Genomic DNA, 26,123 nt, shown 5'->3' on the forward strand with positions numbered 1-26,123 from the left:
AGGGTAGTTTAGACTTGGTCAAATTAAATTTTTGACAGCATATTTTGACCCGATTTCCACTTAAGTCATATAGTTTAAGAAGTTGTAATCATACCTTTGTAGTTTTGTTTAATTTGCAATTAGGAAAAAAACTTTGTACCAAAAAAAATTAGGACCAAAACTTTATTCTATCTAAATGCTGACAGTTGATGTGACAACATGTGAAAGAAACTTAATAAAAATTATGGTAAACTATATAGACAAAGAGTGTAATATTAGTCAATCTACAATGACTAAATTTGTAATACATATGTCTCTCATGGTGCCATACTATTATTACCTAATTAATCAAGTTGGGTTTTTGCTCTTAATTGCAAAAGCTTTGTAAACAACTAAACATTGTGAGAATTGGACATATTTGAAAATGGGTTTACCAGAATGTGGTATTTTCATAAATTTCCAAATGATTTCTAATTTCTTAAATCAATACAAACCGGTAAAGTTTGAATTTTTTAAATTTGGGTAGTGCTAAGAAAATCATCTCTTTGTACTATTTAATGTATCATTTTTCTAATAGAAGTGAGACCCACTAATACAAGTGGGGTCCAAATCTTAATAATATCTACTCATATTATAACATGTTAAATTGGTTATACCCATAACAATGTATCGGTTACACTGAATAATTTTTTATATAATAGATAATACAAAGAGATGTCTCCCTAGTATTTTTCTTTAAATTTTGTATCAATGCCTAAAGGCTAAAGTTGGAATTTCACAAGAAAAATTAGAGTGACAAGTCAGATTCTGGCTGAAAAAAAAAAAAAAAGAGTGACAAGTCGGATGGTATTCCTATGTAGGTATTCTCCCGCGGTTGACTGTTGGTCAGCAAAAATGGGGAATTCGTCGATGGACGACGACTCCGCAACCGACGGCGACGCCTCCAGCGGCAAAGCTCCGCCATCAAATTCCAGACTCTACTCCGACGGCGAGAAGGTCCTTGCTTACCACGGCACTCGCGTCTACGAAGCCAAGGCAAGCCACCTCTCCTTTCTCTTCCCCAACCTCCGTCTTCTTTATCTAAATGCTCCACTTTTCCAAATTCTCTTCTTTTTTTGTTTTTGTTTTGATTTAGTTCTTCAATTTTCTTAACCCTCTTTAGAATCGGTTTCTCATTGATTAATTTGTCCAATGTTGATTTGGAATTCTGACCTGCAATCATGAAATAGTTCACCTAAAAATGCTGGAAAACTAATTCAATAGCTTTTTCTTTTCATAAATTTCAGTTTTTCTGCATGTTTAAATGTTCATGGAACCAATTTGATACTCATGCACATTGTATGCTTCAATCTAATTACACATGAAAAATAGTAACTTCAATCTAATTGAAGTGCTGGAATTCTGATTTTTTTTTTTTTTTTTGGTTTACTGGAAGTAGTAAGAACATAATTGACATTTTCTTTAAGATATTTTTGTACCCTCTCTTAATCCAGCACTAAAGAGTGTACTATATTTTTTTACTACTTAACTCTTTTTGTGCTGCTGTAGTTGTAATCTAAACAACTTTAAGCTTTCACATTTTAGGTTCAAAAGGCGGAGCTGAGGAAAAACGAATGGAGATACTTTGTTCACTACCTTGTAAGTTGGTTAACTCCTCTCCCCTTGAACATTCTAGAAACGGATGCATATTTATGATGACAACATGTAGGCAAGTGAAGTAGTTTCTGATTATGATATTAAGTTGTGCACCATTTGGTGTTTTGCAGGGTTGGAATAAAGTGTATGTGTTCTATTCTATCCAACTTCTTATGTTTCCAAAGCTTATAATGCAATGCTAAAGAGGTAAATAATGCAGAATCCAGATCTCTCTCTCTCTCTCTCTCTCTCTCTCTCTCTCTCTCTCTCACACACACACACACACACAAATGATGTTAGGATAAGCTTTCTTGTGGTCCCTAGAAATCTGCAATTTAGATTGCAGCTATGTGAAATGTGGGTTAATTTAGATCTAATTTCATTCAATAACACTAAAAAATTTTATTTAAAAATTTCCTTCGTATTGCTTCCCATATCTGTCCTTTTTTACAGGTAATATACATCGTACATAACAAATATGGAGTTCTGACTTCCAAAGCTAAGTTGACTTCAATCATAGATCACAAAGATAACACTAGAAATAGAATTTTCCAGCTGGTTCAGTTGTTCAAGTCTTTTTGTTTTTGTACATGAAATCTAGGATTCCTTTACCAGGACAAGAGTGTTTACGGATAGAAGAGAACTACCTCACATGGTGTAGCCCATAGACCTGTTGGCTTCCAATGAACTGAAGAAAGAAAATAACATTAAAAATAGGGATTGTGTTCTCTTGTTTTTCACATGATATTTCATGCGAGAAACATATTTTCAGGTGTCTTTTGAAAACTGTTGTTTTATCACATTTTATATACAATAATACTAGAGGCACCAACTCTTTTCCCAATTTTTGGTTACCAACTGATGTGGCAAATGATATGACAGTTTCCTACTTGTTATTATATAAATGACACCCAGAGTGGACCCTGAGTGGGCCCATAAATGAACAACTAGAATACCGCCACATTAGTTGGTATATAAAATGTTAGGATAATAGTTGTTGTCAGTAGTACCACTCTTTTATATAAGCTTTCTAAGCTATATGATCCCTGCATCACACTTCATTCATACTTTGCAAAATACTACATGGTTGCACCTGTATCACAATTTAAAGCAATTAGTTCACAAAATATCCCTTAGAATAATTCATATGTCATATATGTTGTCCACAAGAAGTAGCTTGGACTTATAATCTTCACTTGAAATGTTTTCGCCCTTTTCAAAAAGGGATACAGAAATCATTACTATGGCTTGGATATCTTTCTAGCAGTTGGGACGAATGGGTTGGAGTGGATCGCCTGTTGAAACATAATGAAGAGAATATAATGAAGCAGCAAGCGATTAACAAGGGCATAGACAATAATACAAAGTCAGGACTTTCAACTCAATTGAAGACAAAAAGTTCTACTGGTTAGCTTTCTCCCATTTCAAGTTAGTGTTAGTGCCTCAAAGGCTCCAAAAGCAGTTTTTTCATTTGATCTTATGTACATTCTTGTTTTCATATTTGTGCAGTAGCACCAGGTAGTGGTCATATTTGGTATAAACTTAAATTTTCCAACAAGAAGATTTATGGATTATTTTGTTGAGGACAGCACTAGCTCTCTCTCTCTATCTCTCTCATGCATGCAAGCAGCTGCACCTTTTTAACCATTGTAATTTTGCATTTTTATTTTTGAAATGCAAGCAATTTCATGATATTACTATAGACCCTAGCTGTTAGTATAACCAAATCTGTTAAGTACAGCTAACCCAATCTGTTATGTATAGCTGTTAGAATGGCAGCAATAAAGAGTAGTTAAGGTCCACAGGTTTATATACCCTACTTGTGTAATCAGATTATTCATTGAGTAATACAATCAAATACTTTCCATATTCTCTCTACTCTCATTTCTCTATATACTTAGAATCTTACTGTAAAAATTCTTTGTCACAATTTTCCTCACATTTTGGTAGAAGTCTTAGTGTTAGAAACTTTATATTTGTTATCAATGCTTCTTTTTGTTCTTTATATCAATACTAGCTACAATGTCTTCATTTTGTAGATGTACAAGCAGAGAAAGAGGACCCCAAGGACAATGGTACAATTTATTTTCTGATTTCCTTTTCTTTTAACTTTGATGTTAAAACATATGTGCTTGTGAAAAACAAAAGAACTTGGTTTTTCTTAGTAAATTTATGCTACAATTTATTGCAGTGGCAAAAGGGAAGAAGCGGAAGAATGACTCAGGCGCTAAGGTCTGGCATGTATTTCGATTAAACATACTACTTTGCATATTTCTTTTTTCCATTTTCTTGATATCTGTCTGATGTTCTCACTTGCCATCTTTTATTTTTGGGCATCCGATAGGCATAAGCACATGAAAATCTTATGCACTTTTTCTTTCTTATGCTGTAAGGATGCCTGTAGTGGTGGTCCTTGAGCTTTGCCAATTGAAAAAAGAACATGAAAGATAAGAAATGCAGAGATGCAGTTTTCCCTACTAAATATTGATCTTTTCTTGTTTATGTTAATGCTTATATTATTTTATATATTCAATTATTCTTTATAAATGCAAAGCTGCATATGTTTTTACTCACAGATGATAAATGCTTCCATCCAGAACTGTTTCATGTTCTCCTTACGTCTTATTTAAGTTTTTTCTTATTGATATTTCTTTGATAGTAGGCTAATTCTGGGTTCTGTAATTGTTAGAAGGACGCTGTTTCCTTGGAAAAGCTTGTCAGGATTCAAACTCCTTCAATGCTAAGGAAGCAAGTTGTTGATGACAAGGAATTTGTTTCTCAGCAGGATAAGGTACGCATGAACTGTTAGAAGCAACTGCTTTTGGTTGTGTCATTTGACAATTATATAGAATGATGGTTTCGTAGTTAAATATGTCTTTCAAGAATATGTTTGGTTCTTCACATGCAACCCCTATTGGAAATTCGTCCAACCTTTCAATATACAGTTAAGTGTTTCAGTAATATATATATTGATTGTTGAATTCTCTGATCATTGGGATCCGTGGAGGAATAATTCTGTAGCTTAATGAATGGAAGGCGAATAGCGGTCATTAATCCTCATAACAATTATGTGTAATTGAATATTTAATTGTGTTATGACGTTTTACCATATTTATGTTTGTTTGCATGTTCCCCTTGGCACAAATTTTCAGTTTCCCTTCCTATTAATTTCTCAAATTCACTACTCTTTTGTATCAGTTAGGGTTATTTTACCATATTTACATGTGTTTTCTCAATTATCTTTAATATTGTATAATCTTTCGTTGGCTGCAAGTCAATAGTACTTTATCATTATATGGAACCTCTACCTGGAACGTTATCAGTATTTTGTCATTTGTACATTCTACAATATTGAAACAGACCAACGAAGAAAAAGTTGGGTTAGGATTCTACATCATCAAAAGAGGAAAAGAAAAAAATAAAATGGACCTAATTACTTCACTCTCTCTGCCTATTTTTTATCAAATTTTACTACCATTTTTTATCAGTTAGACCAAGAAGACAAGGTTAATGTTCAATCCATGCGCTGAAACAAAAGAATCCAGCAATCAAATTCTAATTAATCATGAAATTATACATTTTATTTTAGTTATTGTTATTGTTATTGATTGTTATGGCTAAAAGGGCTGGATATTTTTCACCAGGGCTTTTTAGGAATGGATACCGGAAGTAGTAGTCAAATCAATGAGGCGAATAAAAAAGGAAGTAGGCGTGTGTGGACCAAAGAGGAGGAGGATGCACTTTTAGGCATCCTAGAGGATCTAGTTGCGAAGGGTTATCGTGATAGTGGTACTTTCAGACCTGGTACATTGACTCTACTAGAAAATGCCTTGTGCAATTTGTGTCCAGCATCAGGACTGAAAGCTAACCCACACATAGAGTCAAAAATTAGAAAATTGAAGAAGCAATACCATATAATATATGACATGCTCAACAAGAGTGGGTTTCGGTGGAATGATGTGAAGAAATGTGTGGAGGTTGACAGTGAAGAGACATGGAAAGCCTATATTCAGGTATGGTAATATTAACTCCATCATATGCTAATATGATGCATTTGTTTATTGTTATTAAATGAAGTGCCATTATAAGTTTTACCTATGATCTTACATTTGTATTATAATTACACTAATGTTTGTTGATTGATCCTGTAGCATCACAGGGAGGCAGATGGGAAGAGGGGCAAACATTTTCCAATGTATAATAGACTTGTTAATATATTTGGACTGGATCGCGTAACTGTAAAAACATCACAAACTCCAGCTGAAACAATTGAGGAGATTATATGTGATGAGGTTAAATCAACTGAGGTTGGAATAGAGGAAGACACTTATCCAAGGACAGTTGATGAAATCTCAACTAATGAACAAACAGATCAATCTCATTCCTCACAAAGAAAGAGGAGAAGACAAGATGAAACTGGAGGTAGTAGTCAAATCAATGAGACAAGTAAAAAGGGGAGCAGACGTGTATGGACCAAAGAGGAGGAGGATGCACTTTTAGGCATTCTAGAGGATCTAGTTGCAAAGGGTCATCGTAATAATGCTAATTTCAAATCTGGTACATTGACTCTCATAGAAAATGCCTTACGCAATTTATGTCCAGCATCGGGACTGAAAGCTATCCCACATGTTGAGTCAAAAATTAAAAAATTGAAGAAGCAATACCGTATAGTATATGACATGCTCAACAGAAGTGGGTTTAGGTGGAATGATGTGTTTAAATGTGTGGAGGTTGACAGTGAAGAGACATGGAAAGCCTTTGTTCAGGTATGTTAACGATAACTCCATCAATTGCTAATACGTTACTTTTTTTTTATAGTTATTGTTAAATGAAGTGTCAACTTGTAACATGTTTTACTTGTGTACTAACATTTGCTGATTGAACCTATAGCATCACAGGGAGGCAGATGGGTGGAGGGGCAAATATTTTCCAATGTTTGATAGACTTGTTAATATATTTGGAATCGACAGCGCAACTGTAAAAACAGCCCCAAATCCAGTTGAAATAATTGAGGAGATTAATTGTGATGAGGATAAATCAACTGGTGTTGGAATAGAGGAAGACACTTATTCAAGGTCTGTTGAGCAAATCTCAACTAACAAACAAGGAGATCAATCTCATTCCTCACAAAGAGATAGGGGAAGACAAGATGATGATTTAGGTGTTGCGTTAGACAAAGTTGCTGCAACTTTCATGGAAATGATACAGACTTCAAATGAGCAAATGCGAGTCCTACTTGAATCTCTGCAATCCAAAAATAACAAAACAGATGAGGTACGGCTTGAATCTGTGCAATCCAAAGATAACAAAATAGATGAGGTACGACACGAGCTTATAAAGATGGGGATTTCTATTAAAGATCGAGTTAAAGCATTAAAACAACTTGTACTTGATCCATTCAATGCTGATTTTTTCCTTACCTTAGATAATGAAGAGAAATTCGAATTTGTTAAGCAACTCATTGATGAATCATCTAAGAAATGAGTTGTATATTTCAGGTTGTTTTTGAGCTAGTAATTTTGTTGAATGATTTTAACTCAAACATGCAGTCTTGCACTGTTGTTGAATATTGTGGTTATGATTATGAATTTAAGTCAAGAAATTTCTTTGTAAGATCTAGGTTAGTGAGTAGTCTTGATGTTCACAAATATTGTGGATCCTGGGTCGATGTCATCTGCCTTGTTTTCCATTTTCATTCAGATCATGGGATAAAATGTTTCTTCGTTTCTTTTGGTGAATATGCAATATATAGTATTCGGCCGGGACCGTCGAAGAAGTGCCTCTCAACCTCCCCCAGCTCCTGCGCTGAAGCCAAACCCACCAATCACCACCCCAACCCAGCCGTCCCACCCACCAGCCGTCTTCACCACCGACATTTCCACCTCTGGTGACCACCCCTCCCCTCTCCTCCACTCTTTTTTTTTTTCTCCCTCTTTCTTCCCTTTTTTCTTCCTCTTCTTTTCTCCCTTGTTGGACCGCCATGGGTGGTGGCCAACGACCCCGTTGACCTCTGCTGTGTGCGTATTTGACTCTTTTTTTTGGGTACCAATAATAGGATGGACAAAAAGAATATAGATAATAAATTAGAGAATTTTGCTCATATACCACCCAAACTATGTTCTATTATACAATGTACCACCTACTTATCCAATATTTCGTCATGAAGTGCATTTTTTTAAGCCTAACTAAAGTCAAGTGGGAATTTGATATTGGGCATTCCATATTGATACATGTACTAGCCTCATCCTATTATGGGCACACGAAATGACATTAATGCCCTTAGAGAAAGGGCACGATGCACACGTGATCATTACTTAGATGAAAAATTGGATGAAAACTGACATGGGTGGTGCATTTTATAATAAGACATAGTTTGAGTGGGAAATTTAAAAAACAAAAATTTATCGAGTGGCAAATCGTAACTATCCTAATAGTTTTGGATGGTTTTTGTGCAAAATTCTCAATAAAAGGGGGGGGGCTCTTCAGACCACCCAAAACCACTTAGTTGACCACCCCTTCAATTTTTTCCCCATTTTTTTTCTATTTTGCCCCTGCATTAAAAAAAAAAAAAAAACTCATTTCCAGTTTTGGCTGCCCACTCCTCCTCGCCGCCGGCGTAACCCTACCCCCTCCCCATCGCCGCCGCGACCCACCCACCTTTCCCCTTCGCCCGATCTCCCTTCTCTCTCTCTTCCCTCTCTCTGCCTTCTTCTCTCTCTCCCCTCTCTCTGCCTGGAGGTCTATAAGGTCACCCCGGCCACCCATGGTGGTCCAGTGAGGGAGGGAGGGAGGAAGAGAGAGGGGAGAGAGAGAAGAAGGCAGAGAGAGGGAAGAGAGAGAAGGGAGATCGAGAGAAGGGGAGGGGAGGGGAGGGGAGGGGAGGGGTGGGTGGGTGGGTGGGTAGCGCCGGCGATGGGGAGGGGTGGGGTCGATCGGCGAAGGGGAGGGGTGGGGTCGCGCCGGCGGTGGGGATGGGTGGCCGGCCAAAAATTGGCAAAATGTGTTTTTTTTTTAATACAGGGGCAAAATAGGAAAAAAGGGCAAAAAATTGAGTGGTGGTCAACTCAGTGTTTTGGGTGGTTTGAATAGCCCCCCCTCAATAAATCAATCATTTGTCATCTGGGCCTCTCTCGGCCCAAGGAACAGAAATCCAAAGCCCAAAGTAGAAGGGGGGAACTAGATTAGATTTGACAAATCGGATCCCATTCACATGTAGCGCTCTTTATTTTGAACACACTGAGTGCTGCGACCGGTCACTCTCACTGAGCGGAGTGACTGACTGTTGCTCTGCGCTCCCAGCTCGCTCTTAACCGAAGAAAGCGGAGGCTCTCGACTGTTGCTCTGCTGCAGAAGAAGATGGGGAACTCGTCGAGGGACGACTCGGCCACCGACGGCGACACCTCCAGCGGCGACACTCCGCCCTCCAATTCCAGCCTCTACTCCGAGGGCGAGAAGATCCTCGCCTTCCACGGCCCTCGCATCTACGAAGCCAAGGCAACAATCAAACCTAAATTTTCTTTTCATCTTCCCCAATCTCCATTTCTAGCTGCCCTAGTTTTCCGAATTCTCTTTTTTCTTTCTTTTGATTTTGTTCTTGAATTTTGTTACACTGACGTTTGAATGGTTTCGAATTTGCGGTTAGGGTTTTAGATTTGTAATCTTTAGTCTCTGTTTGGTACTAGCTTGGTCTTTCTTTTTAACCAAAAAAAACAAGAAAAAGAAAAGCCTAGAGAGCTATTTAGTTTCATGGCAGCTGTTGATTGTTATCTTTAGCCCCTTTTTTGCCATTGATGACCGTTCTTCTCCCTACTTGCAAACCCAAAAAAAAAAAAAAAAAAGAAAGAAAGATGGGTAAAGAAAGCTCTAGGGAGCTATTTACTTTTCAGGGCAGGTGTTGATTGATTAGTTTAACCATTGGAATTCTCACATGCAATCATGAAATAGTTCAACTAGAAATGCTTTTAAACTTATGCTGGAAAATTGATAGAAAAGCTTTTCCTTAACATCAATTTCAGGTTGTCTGTATGTAGAAATATTCATTGGACCAATTTACTACTCTTGTGCATTATATGCTAGAGGTTTAACTACTACTAAAAATTAGTAATTCCCTGTCGAATTGATGTTTTTGTAATTCTGATTTACATTTTTACTGGAAGGAGATACTTGACATCTGCTTTTAGATATTTTTGTACCCTGTATTAGTCAAGAATATTTGGGGCTTATTTAAATTCTGCTTCATCTGAAAGTAGCCGACAAAGAAATTTTTTTCGATAGATGCAATGTGTCAGGCTGTCAGCTACTCAGCTGTGCAGTGTGTAAAGAGGGAACAATCTTTTCACCTTTTATGAATGTGATTTACCAACACTAAACCTGCTCCAAATTCTACTCTGTTTCTTGACTTCTGTACTCTTTTTGTACTGCCGTAGTTATAATCTAAACAGCTTTAAGCTTCCATATTTTAGGTTCAAAAGGCAGAGCTGAGGAAAAACGAATGGAGATACTTTGTTCACTACCTTGTAAGTTGAATAACTCCTCTCCCCTTGCACATTCTTGAATACTAATGCATATTATTGTGACAACATGTAGGTAAGAAAAGTAGTTTCTGATTGTGATATTAACTGTTCCACGATTTGTTTTTTTGCAGGGTTGGAATAAAAAGTGAGTATGTGTTCTGTAACTTTTATTCTACTTTTATCCACCTTATTATGTTTTCCAAGTTTAGAATTCGAAGTTAATGAGGTAAAGAATGCAGAATTCAAAGCGGTCTTTCTCTCTCTCTCTCTCTCTCTCTCTCTCACACACACACACACACACACACACACACACACACATACACAAATGAATCTTAGGATAAGTTTTTCTAATGGTACCCGTGAAATCTGCAATTTGGATAGTAGCTATGTGAATTCGGGGTAGTTTGGATCTAGTTATTTCAAGAAGACAAAAACTTCTATTTAAAACGTTCCTTCATAATGCTTCCCATATCTCCCATTTTATGAAGGTAACATAAATGGTACATAAAAATATAAAGTTCTAACTTCGAGAGCTAAGTGGGTTACAGTTATTGATCATGAAAATAACAATAGAAATAGAAGGTTCCATCTGGTTCAGTTGGTAAAGTCTTTTTGTAGTTGTACATAAAGTCAGGATTCCTTTGCCAAGATGAGGCTGTTTATGGATAAAATAAAACTGCCTCTCTATTGTGCAGGAAAGAAAGAAAATAGCAATAAAAGTAGGAATTGTGTTCTCTTGTTTTTCACGTAATATTTTATATGAAACATGTTTTCTGGCGCCTTCTGAAAATTGATGTTTTATCACATTTTATATAAGCTTTCTAAGATATATAGTCATGCGACTCATGCCTGCTTCAAGCTCCATTTCATGCTTTGCAACGTACTACATGGTTGCACCTGTATCACAATTTAAAACATGGCTTCTCTTATAATAAAGATTTACTATCCTCTTCTAATATACAAAATAATGTCTTAAAATAATTCATATATTGCATATGTTGTCTACAAAGAGTGCCTTAGAGTTGTATAATATTTAGTTGAATGTTTTCTTTCGTTAATAATTATGCCCTTTTCAAAAAGGGATACAGAAATCATTACTATGGCTTGGACATCTTGCCAACAGTTGGGACGAATGGGTAGGTGTGGATCGCCTGTTGAAACATACTGAAGAGAATATAATGAAGCAGCAAGCTCTTGACAAGAAACAGGGAGTAGACAAGAATACGAAGTCAGGACGTTCGGCTCAAACGAAGCCAAAAAATTCTGCTGGTTAGCTTTGCTTCTTTTTACTTTAGTGTTAGTGCCTCAGAGGATTGAATAGCAGTCTTGGCATTGCCTTTCATCTTTTGTACATGCTTGTTTGTTGTATTTGTGCAATAGAACCAGGTAATTTTCATTTTTGGCATGATGAGTTTCACTAGGTGCTACTGCATCAACGGGAAATTCAAATTTAGTTTTCTCTCCTTTTATTTTGCGAGCAATATGTCATTGATAGTGAATAAGTTTCACTATGTTTATTTAGAAATGTAACTGTAACTGTAATAATTTATTGGCTGGAGTTTTAGTGTTGGAATCTTGATATTTGTTTTCAATGCTTTTTTTTCTTTGCTTTTATATTGATACTAGTTACTGTGTGTTGCATTTTGTAGATGCAAAAGTGGAGAAAGAGGACCACAAGAACAATGGTACAATTTAGTTTCTGATTTCCTTTTCTATAACCTTGATTTTTTCTTAAAAAATATATGATTGTAAAAAACAAAAAAGATGGATTTTCTTAGTGATTTATTTAATATTAATATTTTCTGCAGTGGCAAAAGGGAAGAAGCGAAAGAATGACTCAGGCACTGAGGTATGGTGGTCTTAGAATCAAATATACTACTTTGCATGATTTTTTCCTATTTTCTGGATATCTGTCTGATGCATTGTTCTCACTTGCTATCTTTATGTTACTCCTTAATTTATTTTTTTTTTTCCGCATCTGGTAGGCTTATACAAATAAAAATCTAAAGCATTTTTTATTTTCTTATGCTGTAAGGATGCATGTAGTGGTGGTCCTTGAACTTTGCCAGTTGAAAAAGAAAATTAAAGATATGAAACAAAGAGATGCAGTTTTACCTGCTAATATTTTATTTTTATATTCAATTATTCTTTGTTGATGCAAAGCTGCATATGTGTGTACTCACAGTTCATATATGCTTCCTTCAAGAACTGGTTAATATTTTCCTTTGGTCTTATTTTGACATTTCTTTGACGGTGGGCTAATTGTGTGTTCTATGGTTGTTAGAGGGACACTGTTGCCTTGGAAAAGCTTGTCAAGATTCAAATTCCTTCAATGCTAAGGAAGCAACTTGTTGATGATTGGGAATTTGTTACTCAGCAGGACAAGGTACACATGAACAGCTAGAAGCAACTTCTTTTTGTTGTGTCATTTGACAATTATGTACAATGATGGTTTTGTTGTTAAATACGTCTTTCAAGAATGTATTTGGTTCTTCACATGCATCTCTTGATGGAAATGTATCCAACCTTTCAATGATACTTTTAACTGCTTCAGTTTTATACTGACTGTTGAAGAATTCTTTTTCTGCAGCTTGTTAAACTTCCGCGCTCACCAACTGTAGATGACATTTTGCAGAAGTACCTCGACTACAGATCAAAGAAGGATGGGAAGTAAGTTGATCTGTCTTATATGATTGCATAGAAGTTGATTTTCTATCATTCTACTAGCTTTTGTTCATTTTCTTACTTATGATTGTTATTTGAATTGCTGTTTCTGTTATTTAGTTAAGACTGAAACATTGATATATAACTATGTCACTGAATGGATCCATAATCGTCTATAACATATTACGGTGCATGAGTTAGTTCTATATTAGTAGGTTCCATCGAAATTTTTTGTTTCTCTAACATTGCGGCTTGCGTGTATGATGTAAAATGTAGTTTTGGAGTTCTAATGTACATACTGATGATTAGCATGGACTATGCTTTTTCTTGAATACAGGGTGACTGATCCAGTAGGAGAAGTCCTGAAAGGAATTCGATGTTACTTTGACAAAGCATTGCCAGTGATGCTCTTATACAAAAAAGAACGCAAACAGTATCATGAAACTGTTGTAGATGATGTCTCTCCATCAACAATATATGGTGCTGAACATTTATTACGACTGTTTGGTATGATCACCCATGTTTCAATTCTTAGAAATGCGTATAAGCTTATGATTGTTTATCTGGACTGGTTGTCATCAGAATGTTTTTGACATGCTATGTTGATGAGAACTGAGACTGGCTGGTTGATTATTGTGAATGTATGATTTTGATGTCTCTTTTATTAAATTTAATCTTTGCTGGCTTGAAGAAAGCATTAATATCCATGTCACACCTATTAGGTGCCCTGGACCTTTGCTTAGGTGGTAAAGCACAAGCTGGGGTTTGGAAAGATATATCCTTGCCATTTTTATAATTTTTTTCTTTTGAAATTCAATATAATTACCCTCCAAAAAGGACTTAACTTCTTGACATTTTGTTCTGCTTTTAGGTTAATTTTTTTTTTTTTTTTTCAAGTGAAGGGTTTTCTTTCAATACTTAAGGACACTGCTCCTAATATTACTCTCTCTCTCTCTCTCTCTCTCTCTTCAGGCATTGTGTATTAGGTTCTGGATCCACAGCTTGAACCCCTTAAATCTATAAATTTCTCATCCATAATTTACTCCTTGGCTGTGGTTCAACATTCTGGAGAATCCTTTGTTCCATTTGGAAAAGTTCATAGACTAATCTAAGCTATTGATTTTGAAATTCTAATGTTTCTCCTTTGAATTTAGAATTCACTAAATCCTGTGATTTGTATAAGAAGTCTGCTCTGATTTATGACCTTATCATGAGATGATTTGTAATCCATGTTTGTTTGAAAGTAAAAGATGTTTTGTGATGCAAGTTGTCATATTTTAGAATCTTTATGCAATAGTGATAACTTTCTGGTGTTTGCAGTTAAGTTGCCGGAGCTATTGGCATATGTCAACATTGAGGACGAAACACTGACCCGCTTACAGCAGAAATTACTTGATTTTCTCAAGTATCCACTCAAACCTTATGCATTATTTTAACTACTTGTTTGGAGATATGTCTGTTTTATCAATTTTGTTTTCAGTAAGATTAGATGAAACTTATGTGTCATCATTTAGCTACTAGCTGACCTTTTCCTTTGAACTGAAAACATGAGTTTAACATGTGTTGCTATCCAAGTAATTATGATGTATTACAAGTGCACTTTGTCACTTATTTATTTTGGTGATCTTTTCCAATACAAGTTACTGTAAAAATATTCTAGGTGCACTTTCTCACAAGTAATATTCTATTGTCATGTAGGTTTATGCAGAAGAATCAGAGTACATTCTTTCTTTCTGCTTATGATGGCTCAAAAAGTGTTGAAGGGAAAGGTAAGGGAAAACACGACTGAATCGCCACAGAAACTGCTCTAACTTCTGCTCTCTCATACGTGCCATCATTAGATGGATGTTAAAGGCAGCGTAGAGATTCATGACCATGTTGGATTGTTATGGATCCATCCACCTAGACAATCCTGGAACATGAAACATCCAATATGTTGTTGTAACATTAGCATTAATTCATTCTTTCTTTTTCCCATTTTATTTTCAAGTATATTGAATCCAGACGTGTTGTGTTCAATGAAGAGAGTTTCTTGCTGGAAGACTAGTGTCATTCTTGTAACCTTGGTAAGCAATTGTTATGCTTATGATGTGCATCTGTAAAAACTTTGGTCAAAGTTGTAGTTGGGATTTTAATGTAGGCATCAAGTTGGAATCTATTACATATTCTCCGTTGGAATCTTTTATACATTGCTTGACTATGTTGAGTGTTGACATTCGTAATGGTCTAACTTTATCTGCAGAAACATTAAGGATAGTGTGTGCGTGGGCGCGCATATATATTATGGGAAAAAAACGATTTTGATTCTTGTGTTTTACTCCAAAAACATTTGATTTTTATGGTTTCAAAATTTTGTATTTAGTCCTAGGGTTTATAATGACCAAATTTGTTTTCGGGGTAAAAAAACCCATGGACCAAAATTGTTTTTTCCCATATACTATTCATTTACTTAAAAGCGTTGCGTGGATATGAATCCTTTGCTCGTCTTAATATTGTTTGTCTTTCAATACGAGTCTTAATATCACAACAGATTATTGATCTACATCATGCTTATCCTATTGCACTGCATACACCAAGAATCAAAGCACAAGTTTATTTTTGAGTGGACATGGTTATCCGTATAGAGAGAATTGGCTTGATCATTCCATTTCCAGGTTGCTGCCAGCGACATCCAGGACAAACCTAAACCTCACATCATTCTTTTCCATTCTCTCAAATGCCTTGTTAATATAATCCATCTTTACTATCTCTATCATGGTCTTCAAACCCTTGTCGGCCCAAAACTCTAGTATTTCCTGTGTTTCTTCCATGCTGCCAATGAAGCTCCCAGTAATGCTCCTCTTCTCTGTGTAAGAGCAACACACAAAATGTTATTACAATATGAATCCCAATCTCCAAAAAAAAAAAAAAACTAATCACCAAGCTAAAAGAGTGAAAGTTTTATGATACCGGAAGATGAGATGATGGTGATGGAGATGGAGATAAGGTACCTAGAATTATGTCAGCTGCTTCAAACTGCAGTGGTTTAGGTACAGCTGCAACTATTATGAGCTTTCCATCAACCTTGAGCAGTGAAAGGTAGGAGCCCAAAGGGTGCAGTGCTGGCACAGTGTCAAGGATATAGTCAAGGCTGTTAGCAGCTCCCTCCATCTCAGCTGCATTGGAGCTCACCAGAAAAGCATCTGCACCTAAAATCTCTAAAGCCTCTTCCCTCTTCTTATCAGAAGAGCTTATCACAGTCACATGGTGACCCATTTTGCCTTTGCAATTGTCACACCCAGATGGCCAACTCCTCCTAAACCCAATATCCCCGCCCTGAGAACCTTGTTAGACCCTATGAATTGCTTCAGTGGACTGTAAGCTGTCACCCCAGCACACAATAAAGGAGCTGCCTGCTCTGGTGCTAGCTTTTCGGGTATCCGAACCACAAACCTGCATTCACTCTACTTATTAGTGGGTAACTCAAAATGAAGGCACCAGGGGTAGGTTGTTCTTTGTTTACGAGTTGTTCTTGGTCTCCAAATTTCATTTATATCTAACAAGTAAGATATTGACATGTACACTGACAAATCATTTGGTCAACAAATTTGGCAACTCAAGCATTAATGTTTGCCTACTTGTTTTTGCTTACCTTTGATGGACAACCATGGCAGAGGAGAAGCCTCCTCTAGTGGGATTTCCATCTTTGTCGGTGCCATCGATAGTGTAGATTTTGTTGTGGCAGTACTGCTCCATGTTTGACTGGCAAGACAAGCATTCTCCACAAGACCCTACTATGCACCCAACTCCCACTGTCTCCAATTCTAAATTTCTTTACCTCTGAACCCAATTCCACAACTTCTCCCACTACTTCATGCCTTCAAATCAAGCACAACCAAGTAAGAGAGTGAAATTGTAGTAGCCATAACAGGCTTAACATGAGCATCACATAAAAATAGGCCATTTAACACAAGTTTCTTTCAAGCAAAAGTTGTATGCATGAAGTGCCCTGATTTGTGTGTTTTATATGTAATACCAAAATGTAAGACATATGTTATATATAGGATGCCAGAGAAGGTGCTCACCCTGGAACCAAAGGGTAATTAGTGGAGTGAATCTCATTCCTCATCTGATGAAGGTCTGTGTGGTCTACTCCACAGTACAAAACCTTCAATGTTACATCTTCTGAACCCATTTTCCTGTACATGGAGACATTGGAAGTTGAAACAAAAGTACATTACCTACTACTCTAATAGAGAAAGAGAGAGAGAGAGAGACCTGAGATTGAATGAATAGGGAGAAAGAAGCCCAGAAGTGTCTCTTGCAGCCCAACCAAGTGCCCTTCTTCCCTCCATTTCTTATTAGAGATCAATTGGTTAGCAATGGACGAACAAGGAACAAAGAGAGAACAATAAGAGAAAATGTGAAGAGGGTCTGAATTTTATAGACATTCAATTCAACACAATAAAAAATTCTGATTAATGGGGGAGAGGGCAGGTATGCTTTGGCCTTAGGATAATTTGTGGAGACATGACCAAAATCAATGGTTCTGACTTCAATATTTATGTAGGACCTCTCTTTTCTCTTTTAATATTTTGTGTGTGCTCAAGTGGATTGCCTTGTAGCCTCATCACACACGTCATTACTTACACCAACCTGTACAATGACTCATAGCTTATTGACTTATTCCCCCCAAAAAACAAAGCAAAACAGTGTATCTTTGGCCTTCATTTCCTAGTTAATTTGCAGCTCAAAAGGTTAGTAAGGCGACTGCTTCCAGAATGAAAGGGTAATTGTGAGTCTGACTTACTCGTAAGAAAAAACCATGTTTGACGAGTATATGACTATATATGGAAAGTTCCGTAGACCAAGATTATCAGATGCGCTATATATGTTGTAGATTTGTAGTCATTTTTCTTGGGTGTGGTTGTTGCCCAAGTAATTTGTTTGTATTATTCTGGCAAAAGCAGTGCAAGACTTTGCTTACTTCTATTTCATTTTTTCATAAAATAAAACTAACCACAATGACAATCAATTCTTATAACATCTCTACGACACAACGACAATCAAGTAGACAATCAATTTTCATTGCTTCTCGACGATAATGACAATCACGTAGACAATTAATCTTTATAACATCTTGACGACAACAATTATCCACAACTGATGAAAATGAAAAGTTCTAGATATATCCAAAATTTTGGATCTACCCAATTTTACCAGCAGATCTACCAAATAATTAACTTTGATATTCTCTAGAAATAAGACATCATTAGTGTTAAAATCTTCAGTGGCATCTTTCTTTTTGGTTTTTTTTTTTTTTGGGGGGGTGGGGATCCATTAACATTTGAGAAGGTGAAGAAATTAAAAAATTCACACTTCCAAACTAATTAACAATAGTTTCAGTTGCAGGATAATCAATCATACAAAGAGCAATAAGTTCTTTGTTTTGAACACCCAATTGCAATACTAAATCAAACCAAACCAATTCATTGATCGTGTGTCTGATTTGATCGGTTTGAAGAGAACGAACGGTAGAGAAAAAAATAAGATAATGTAGAGCTTTTTTTTTTTGCCACTGGTAAGTTTGAAATAAACATTTAAATGTCCTTCAAAAACAAGTAAATAGATGAACTTATAAATGGGAGAAAAATATGAAGAAATTGAGAGAAGTTGAAAAGAAAGAAATGAGAGAAATGCATTGACTAGAAGGAGGTTGAGACTTGAGACTAAAAGATAAAAAAAAGGAGGTAGTATTAAGAAAACTGTATTTGGTTTAGTTGAATTTTGATAGTTTACAAATAGTTGAAACAGGTGATTGAACCGTAAATAAGGATTTGGTGGGGTTCCTACTTCCTAAAGTGATTTAATTACTTCATGTGTAAATATTGGATCAAACCGTTTATCGGTTTGGTCGGTTTAATCAGTTAAATGTGTACCGAAAATGTTCGTTCCAAATGAGCTCATGGTGTGGAGAAGATGTCACCACTGAGACTGAGTCAGGCATGGTGTGGCCCCAACCTTAATTAACTCACACACACAGAAGCAATAAACGACAGACAGAGAATGCTTCCAGCTCCCAGCTTCCAAATTCCAACCACCTCCGATCTCTGAGAGCCTCCTCCTCCTCCTCCTCCGCCAATCGACTATGCCGTGAATTCCTCTAACAACCCAAATGGAAACCCTAAACCCAATCCGAGTCAGCACCAACCACCACTCTCTCCTACTCACTCCCCATCGACTCGCCCAAACCACCACACGACTCAACTCGCTCAACTCGCCCAAACCCATTTTCCTCCGCTCTCCCTTGTTTCGCTTCAAACCCCTTCCTCCTCCTCCTCCGCCGCGCAATCTCCCAACTCTCCGTTCCACCGCCTGCGATCACCACCACGAACATCACCACGAGCATCACCACCACCATCACCACCACCACTCCGGAGATTCCGCGCCGCTAACCGGACCTCAGAAAGCGATCGTCCGATTCGCCGACGCCGTAGGATGGACCGCCCTCGCCGATTTCTTGAGGGAGCATTTGCAGTTGTGTTTCTGCTCCACCGCTCTGTTTCTCGCCGCTGCTGCTTGCCCTTACTTGATGCCCAAGCTGGCTGCGAAGCATATGCAAAACGCCTTCATTGTCATCGGTTTTCCTCTAGTAGGGGTAAGAAACGAACAACTGATCATCACTGTGTTTAATTAGCTAAATCCTAGTTTAATTGATCGTGTTTATTCGTATTAGGTCTCTGCGGCACTTGACGCGCTTACTGATATTTGCGGCGGGAAGGTGAACATTCATGTGTTAATGGCTTTAGCGGCGTTTGCGTCTGTGTTCATGGGGAATGCTCTGGAAGGAGGGTTGCTTTTGGCCATGTTCAATCTTGCTCATATCGGTATGCAGCATTTGAATTTTGCTACTTGTTTTTGGTGGCAAATTGGCATGTCTGTTTATGAATGTGCGTGTGTGTGTGTGTGCATGTTGGTTTCAGCTGAGGAGTACTTCACCAGCCGCTCCATGATTGACGTGAAAGAGTTGAAGGAAAATCATCCAGAGTTCGCCCTTGTGCTGGATATCTACGACGAACAACTTCCCGATACATCTAATTTGGCGTACAAGCAGGTCCCAGTGCACGATCTACAAGTGGGGTCATATATCTTGGTTGGAGCTGGGGAGGTATGGAAAAACTAATTTATGACCTTGTTTTTAATATGGTTAGTAGTTTGTAGTCAAGCTATGACTGTAAAGGCCTATGAGATAGGTGCCATGTGGTTACTGATCAACACCACTGTTTCTGGATGATGTTGTCAAGTATCACTAGTACAATGATTTGCCAGGATCTTAAAACCGTTTTTTGGTAACAAATCTGCCCATTGAAGTTTGTTTGGCCTATGCCATTTGTATCTCATTGGATCATTAGTCAACAGTGATCTTTTTTGCTATAAACTTTCTGATCACTTTAAATGATACATTAGAATATGGAAGCATCGTAATGAGGGCTGGTATTGTGATTAGTCTGTGCCTGTAGATTGTGAAGTTTTCCAAGGCAATGCCACCATTACTATCGAGCACTTGACAGGAGAAGTTAAACCATTGGAGGCAAAAGTTGGAGACAGGATACCTGGTGGTGCAAGGAACTTGGATGGCAGGATGATAGTGAAGGTACGTTCATGAATATCTTTTGTCGTGGAACTTTTCAGAAATGGATGGATAATTGGAAGAAAAAGAAATCAGTCTTTTTTATGTTTTCAATTATTTTTTTCTATGTAAATGATAGTAGCCATATTGAAAGTTTTTTTCGTTACACGTCACATTCTTGATGTTTCTCATTACTGATTTTTTTCGTTTTATAGATATTTTCTTTTACCCTTAAGAAAAAACTTCTCATAAAATTCACTAAACTCCCAAAAATAGAATGTGTACCACAGTCGTAAATGTTTGATGGGGATGATCTTGACAGTTGTCATAGCAAGGGTTTTTGAGTTCTTGTACTAGTAAGCTTGTTAGTGATTGGCTGCTAAGTCCAATTGTTGATGCAGGCAACAAAAACTTGGAAAGAGTCAACCCTTAGCAGGATTGTGCAATTGACTGAACAAGCACAATTGAATAAACCAAAGCTTCAGAGGTGGCTAGATCAGTTTGGCGAGCAATACAGCAAGGTGGTTGTAGTTTTGTCAGTTGCTGTTGCTCTTCTTGGTCCATTTCTTTTCAAATGGCCATTTATCGGTACATCAGGTAATCTGCACTAAGCCCTTTCACTTTGAAGCATTCTTACCACTAACAAAAAAAAAAAACTGTTTGTACATGATGTTTCAGCTTTACTGGATGCCCTCTTATAAGCAAAATAGGGAAAAGGTCCAATGCATTCGTTTACAGTTATTACTGCTTCTATGATTCAATAAAGCGCTCTTAAGAATTTTTGGTAGAGATTGCATCCTATATAAAATGGTAGGCCAACCAAAATGAATGCTTGGACAAGTTTGTAATACCAAAGTCTAAAAGAACTACCTTAAAAGCCACTTTAAACTTGATGTGTATTCATAATAGATTGGAAGAACTGTTTCAAATGGTGTATAAATTATACTGGACTCCAGGGGAGGTCTACAAATAATTTTTTCCTTATAATTATTTATTTATTTTGAGGACATGCTTGTCATCCATGTTTGTTTATGCTTGCTTAATCCTGTAGCTTGCAGAGGATCAATTTATAGAGCATTGGGCCTCATGGTGGCAGCATCACCCTGTGCTTTGGCTGTAGCTCCGTTGACATATGCTACTGCAATTAGCTCCTGCGCAAGGAAGGTATACATCGCATTTTATATTATAATCAAGAACTGAAGTTCCATATTGGTTTCATAATTACATACAATGTTTTGGTTTGCTTATTTTGCATGCATTTATGTGGCAATTTTAAACTGTGCACAGTTAAATGGTGTGCTTATATGTTCTTTGGTGTTTGATTTTACTTGTGTATTAACTCTTGGCTCCTAATGCTGTTGGGGATTGACAAACTACTCTGCTAATCTTGAGTCTCAACCACTCAGCTGTGTCATTGTACATGTAATTGCTACCAGAATGTCTGTAATCCATATGCATGTCTTTGTACATTTGGGATGTTTCCTAAGTATTTGTTCAATTGCTTAGTCAAAATAGCTAGTGATGTTTCCTACCAAAAAAAGTAGTAAACAATTCCTATCTTAATGTATTTTCTTTAGATACATCTAATGTCTATCAATACTCTTACTCTTTGGCAAAGGAAAATGGGGCACAGTAGTAGGTATGCACCAGTCATGCTAACATATTGCCTTACAGGCTCCTTCACTAATTGCACCAATGCATAGCTGTAAATGATGGTCACTTTAGCCATAATCCATTATGATGGACATGATACCTTTTATTTTTCTTACAGGGGATATTGCTGAAAGGTGGCCATGTGCTAGATGCTCTAGCTTCTTGTCACACTATTGCATTTGATAAAACTGGGACCTTGACAACTGGGGGGCTAGCGTTCAGAGCAATTGAACCAATTTACGGACATCACATTAGTGACAATAAAGATTTTTCTTCCTGTTGTGTCCCCAGTTGTGAAAAGGAGGCCCTTGCTGTTGCTGCTGCAATGGAGAAGGGTACCACTCACCCTATTGGAAGGTAGTGTTCTTGAACGGAGGTTTCCTGTGAATTCATCTGTTGAATCTTTAACTTACTCTCCCTTGAAATTGTAATTTGTTAAACATTCTTTCTGATTAAACATTTACTTACCTACTTTGTTTCTCGCTCGAAAAGGGTAATGAACAAATCTACTCCTTGCGGACTACAATTTCTTGCTATCTTAATGACCTCTAGTCTACTAGTGGGGTTTGTTTGAATCGTATTTACTAATTAACATATGAAACATATTGAACATGATGCTATCAATATTTATCAGTCATTCTATTTTTGTTTCAGAGCTGTGGTAGACCACAGTGAAGGGAAAGACCTTCCTTCTGTTTCTGTTGAGAGTTTCGAGTATTTTCCAGGCAGAGGTCTAATAGCTACTCTCAATGGGGTCAAGGTAATTTTTGTTCTGAATTAGCATAGATCTTTTCTTTTATACATTTCAGCTTTAATGATGAAATGCTTGACTCATTTGCTGCTAAAATTTGACCTTTCTCTATACATACATTTCTTCCAGCTGTGTTCTTGTACACATGCTACAATGTGCATGGTTATGCTTTCCTAATTTCATATCAAAACTAATGCATGCTTACATTATCTAAATTCTTTTGGAAGTTCAGCCAATGTAGTGACTAGATCATGCAAGCATCAATTGTGCTTTACCCCCTTCCTTCTCTTAAGTGTTTTTCGGGTAGTAACAGGTAAAGTGATTTACATTGATTTCTATCTTGTTAATAGTTAGGAACTGGAGGGGGTAAACTGTTGAAAGCATCTCTTGGTTCAGTAGATTTCATCACTTCACATTGTAGATCGGAAGATGCATCAAAAAAGATCAAGGAAGCTGTGAATGCATCTTCTTATGGAACTGAATTTGTTCGTGCTGCTCTTTCCGTTAATGAAAAGGTGAGGTTTCATTCTAATTTTTTTTCTTTTTTTTCAAAAGGGGCCCTTTCTTTTTTGGTTTGGAGGGGGTGTGACAATTGAAATTATGAGGGTGTAGCTATTTATTTCTTGCCCAATGGTAGGGCATTCTTTTGGTTGAATATCAAAAGGCGCACACACCATTGGCTTTGGGTGTTAAAAGAAAGTGTAAAATGTGGGTTGTATGGAATCTTTTGGAATCACACATTAAGGCACCGTGTAAACCCTAGATTTCAAAAGCTTGAAAATTTTCACCTGTTTAAAAATTTATAAACTTTCCCACCTATGTATGAGTGCATGAGAGAGAGAGAGAGAGAGAGAGAGAGAGAGAGAGAGAGAGAGAGAGAGAGAGAGAGAGAGAGAGAGAGAGAGAGAATTTTTAAATTGTAGAGAATTATAATCATGTGGTGTATCTATGCTTGATCATGAAAATTTACAAGTATGAATGAGGCTTGGTAACGTTGGGGAATGCTATAGTCCAAATCTGCTAAATATACGTGTGGATTATTGCACAGTGAAGGTTTACTTATGACACTGATCTTCAAAATTTGCCAATAATTTAGAAGCATATAGTGACAGGCTCAATAGAATAGATGCTTTATCAAATTTTTGTTTGTTTGTTAATCGGAACACCCATATTCTTATGTTGTGTTCTTTTTTTTTTTTTTTTTTTTAAGCCTTTCTAGGAAAGCAAGTTGCTGAACTCTAAATTACCATGAGTCTATGCAGGTAACGCTGATTCACCTTGAGGATAGGCCTCGACCTGGGGTCTTGGATGTCATAGCAGAGTTACAAGACCAAGCAAAGCTCCGTGTAATGATGTTGACTGGTGACCATGAGTCAAGTGCATGGAGAGTTGCAAATGCTGTGGGCATCAATGAAGTTTATTGCAGCCTGAAGCCTGAGGATAAGCTTAGTCATGTTAAGGATGCCTCAAGGGATATGGGTGGGTTTTACAAATCATCAATCCAGATTACTTTTCAGTTGTAGTGATTTATTAGTGTTGATTATATCTCCAGATTGATTGGTATGTAGGTTTCATGTTTAAATCTTTGCCCTAGGTATAGCAAATGTGTTTTGCGAGATCTTAGTAGCAGAAGCATAGATGATGACTAGTTGATATTAAGTACTGTATACTTCCTCATTTATATCTTCTATCATTTTGTCTTGGCAGAATGGAAAAGCTGGGGTATTTGTTTATCCGTTCCACTTTTATTAAATTCATTCATAGCACATATTTTAATTAACTTTTGTGCCATATGAATTTCTAATGCTTTGCTCCCAAATCATAATAGATTGTCATTAACTGAACTGAAGATTTAATACTTTCATACGTACATCAACAATTATCTAAGTTCATACATATGTATGTAGGCATCAACGTATACTTGTCATGCATGCTTTTTCACTATTATTGCTCTGAGAATCAAGAAGGGAAATTTGCATGATGCTGAGAATGTCTTTTCTTGTTTCTCCTGGCATGTTCATATTCTTTTCCATTATAATTTTCAACAATGTACTTTGTGTTATATGCAATGCTGAATTAATGATGTATATGATGTTGGGCCATTTCTGGAAGGCATGCATGTAGTTTGAAAGCTCTAAAATTTAAGTCAATTCTTTGCTTTTAGGAAAAAGAAAAAGTGAAGGTAAAATAGGTCCTTCTCTTCACATATTTTTTTGAAGTTACTATGTAGCTAAGCATATTCTGGGATTTTACTACAGGGGGAGGTCTGATAATGGTTGGAGAAGGTATTAATGATGCTCCAGCACTTGCAGCAGCCACAGTAGGGATTGTCCTTGCCCAACGGGCTAGTGCAACTGCCACAGCTGTTGCAGATGTGTTGTTGCTGCATGACAATATATCTGGTGTACCTTTCTGTATTGCCAAGTCTCGGCAAACAACTTCCCTGGTAGTTCCTAACATTTATCGCATCATTTATGTTTGTTATTTCTGTTCCTGACATTATTTTCTGTATGTACATGCAGGTTAAGCAGAATGTAGCCCTTGCTTTATCTTGTATAGTTATGGCCTCTCTTCCATCTGTTTTAGGATTTCTTCCTCTCTGGCTAACGGTATGAATTGATTTAATAATTCAGTGTCTGAAACCTTATTGCTATTTATTTTTGCACGCCGTTTAGAGTTCACTTTTTTTTTTTTTTCTATATGTTGAGAATGACACTGGAGCAATACACCATCGGAAGTGGTGCCGTATTTTAAGATGCATGTTTTATAAATTACTTGCTACAGTAATTCTATTATCAAGTGATTGAAACTTGTAGCCTTGCAGCTCCTTCCTATTTGCTACAGTAATTCGAACTGTAGCTTCTGGTTTCATGATTGTTCTTTGGTTGACATGTAGGTTCTATTACATGAAGGTGGTACCCTTGTTGTTTGCCTCAATTCCATCCGTGCTCTAAACAATCCCACATGGTGCTGGAGGCAGGATTTATGGAATTTTCTTAACGAACTGAAATCTAGACTCTCTAGACTCGTATCGTCGAGGAAACTTAATACCAGCTCAAACACTATGCAAGCTGCACCTCAGTAACTTTAGCTCTCATAATTCCCCCACTCTTTCTTTGTTTGTTCCCTTTATAATTCTTTTAGCATGTTTGATATTTAGCAAAAGGCAAGGCGTGCTAGTCCATGTATACCAGTCCAAAAAAGAAATGCTAATCCAAATGTAATTATATATAACAAGAGAACGCCCCAAGTGACTGACATTTAACATGTAAAAATTCTTGATTTCCAGTCAAATTGTCCAGTTTGTCTGAAATTTCAA

General features: G+C 36.9%; 3 protein-coding genes and 1 pseudogene across 9 annotated transcripts; 3 read left to right on the forward strand and 1 right to left on the reverse strand.

The window, feature by feature from the left end:
* Positions 1-840: 840 nt before the first annotated feature.
* Positions 841-7,227, forward strand: LOC147284377 (uncharacterized). Of its 6 annotated transcripts, none has more exons than XM_086243038.1 (10): positions 841-1,014; positions 1,564-1,617; positions 1,746-1,759; positions 2,879-3,021; positions 3,654-3,689; positions 3,806-3,846; positions 4,304-4,405; positions 5,259-5,627; positions 5,766-6,380; positions 6,505-7,227. In XM_086243038.1, the coding sequence occupies exons 1-10, from the start codon at positions 874-876 to the stop codon at positions 7,096-7,098; spliced, it is 2,109 nt and encodes a 702-aa protein (XP_086099164.1). In that variant the 5' UTR covers positions 841-873; the 3' UTR covers positions 7,099-7,227. The 6 variants fall into 6 exon arrangements, with proteins under 6 accessions (XP_086099164.1, XP_086099166.1, XP_086099169.1 ...); XM_086243040.1 differs by having other exon boundaries at positions 4,307-4,405; XM_086243043.1 differs by having other exon boundaries at positions 2,882-3,021; positions 4,307-4,405.
* A 1,613-nt stretch (positions 7,228-8,840) lies between these two features.
* LOC147284378 (protein MRG1-like) lies at positions 8,841-14,976 on the forward strand. The gene is made up of 11 exons (XM_086243055.1): positions 8,841-9,108; positions 10,077-10,130; positions 10,259-10,272; positions 11,251-11,396; positions 11,777-11,812; positions 11,936-11,976; positions 12,412-12,513; positions 12,718-12,797; positions 13,129-13,298; positions 14,112-14,196; positions 14,490-14,976. Exons 1-11 carry the CDS (start codon positions 8,971-8,973, stop codon positions 14,578-14,580), a joined length of 957 nt encoding a protein of 318 aa, XP_086099181.1. The 5' UTR covers positions 8,841-8,970; the 3' UTR covers positions 14,581-14,976.
* Positions 14,977-15,122: 146 nt separating this feature from the next.
* LOC147284379 (cinnamyl alcohol dehydrogenase 1-like) lies at positions 15,123-17,270 on the reverse strand (annotated as a pseudogene). Its single transcript, XR_015122273.1, has 5 exons — positions 17,049-17,270; positions 16,856-16,969; positions 16,423-16,648; positions 15,782-16,223; positions 15,123-15,636 (listed from the first exon to the last, which is right to left on the reverse strand). The product of XR_015122273.1 is annotated as a cinnamyl alcohol dehydrogenase 1-like (transcript).
* Positions 17,271-18,697: 1,427 nt separating this feature from the next.
* Positions 18,698-26,123, forward strand: HMA1 (heavy metal atpase 1). The gene is made up of 13 exons (XM_086243034.1): positions 18,698-19,428; positions 19,507-19,657; positions 19,754-19,938; positions 20,278-20,424; positions 20,802-20,997; positions 21,452-21,564; positions 22,172-22,410; positions 22,708-22,813; positions 23,155-23,319; positions 24,067-24,283; positions 25,063-25,250; positions 25,327-25,413; positions 25,701-26,123. The coding sequence occupies exons 1-13, from the start codon at positions 18,946-18,948 to the stop codon at positions 25,887-25,889; spliced, it is 2,466 nt and encodes an 821-aa protein (XP_086099160.1). The 5' UTR covers positions 18,698-18,945; the 3' UTR covers positions 25,890-26,123.

Source organism: Dryas octopetala, chromosome 5, assembly GCF_963921425.1.
Source record: "Dryas octopetala chromosome 5, drDryOcto1.1, whole genome shotgun sequence".
In the NCBI taxonomy this organism is placed as follows: Eukaryota; Viridiplantae; Streptophyta; class Magnoliopsida; order Rosales; family Rosaceae; genus Dryas; species Dryas octopetala.

Coding starts and splice junctions, on each gene's coding strand:
- LOC147284378 (XM_086243055.1), top strand. CDS start 8,971: ATGGGGAACTCGTCGAGGGACGACTCGGCCACCGACGGCGACACCTCC. Junction 9,109..10,076: donor CTCGCATCTACGAAGCCAAG/GCAACAATCAAA, acceptor TCCATATTTTAG/GTTCAAAAGGCAGAGCTGAG. Junction 11,813..11,935: donor AGAGGACCACAAGAACAATG/GTACAATTTAGT, acceptor TATTTTCTGCAG/TGGCAAAAGGGAAGAAGCGA.
- HMA1 (XM_086243034.1), top strand. CDS start 18,946: ATGGAAACCCTAAACCCAATCCGAGTCAGCACCAACCACCACTCTCTC. Junction 23,320..24,066: donor CTCTTTCCGTTAATGAAAAG/GTGAGGTTTCAT, acceptor GAGTCTATGCAG/GTAACGCTGATTCACCTTGA. Junction 24,284..25,062: donor GGATGCCTCAAGGGATATGG/GTGGGTTTTACA, acceptor ATTTTACTACAG/GGGGAGGTCTGATAATGGTT.
- LOC147284377 (XM_086243038.1), top strand. CDS start 874: ATGGGGAATTCGTCGATGGACGACGACTCCGCAACCGACGGCGACGCC. Junction 3,022..3,653: donor GAAGACAAAAAGTTCTACTG/GTTAGCTTTCTC, acceptor TTCATTTTGTAG/ATGTACAAGCAGAGAAAGAG. Junction 5,628..5,765: donor CATGGAAAGCCTATATTCAG/GTATGGTAATAT, acceptor TTGATCCTGTAG/CATCACAGGGAGGCAGATGG.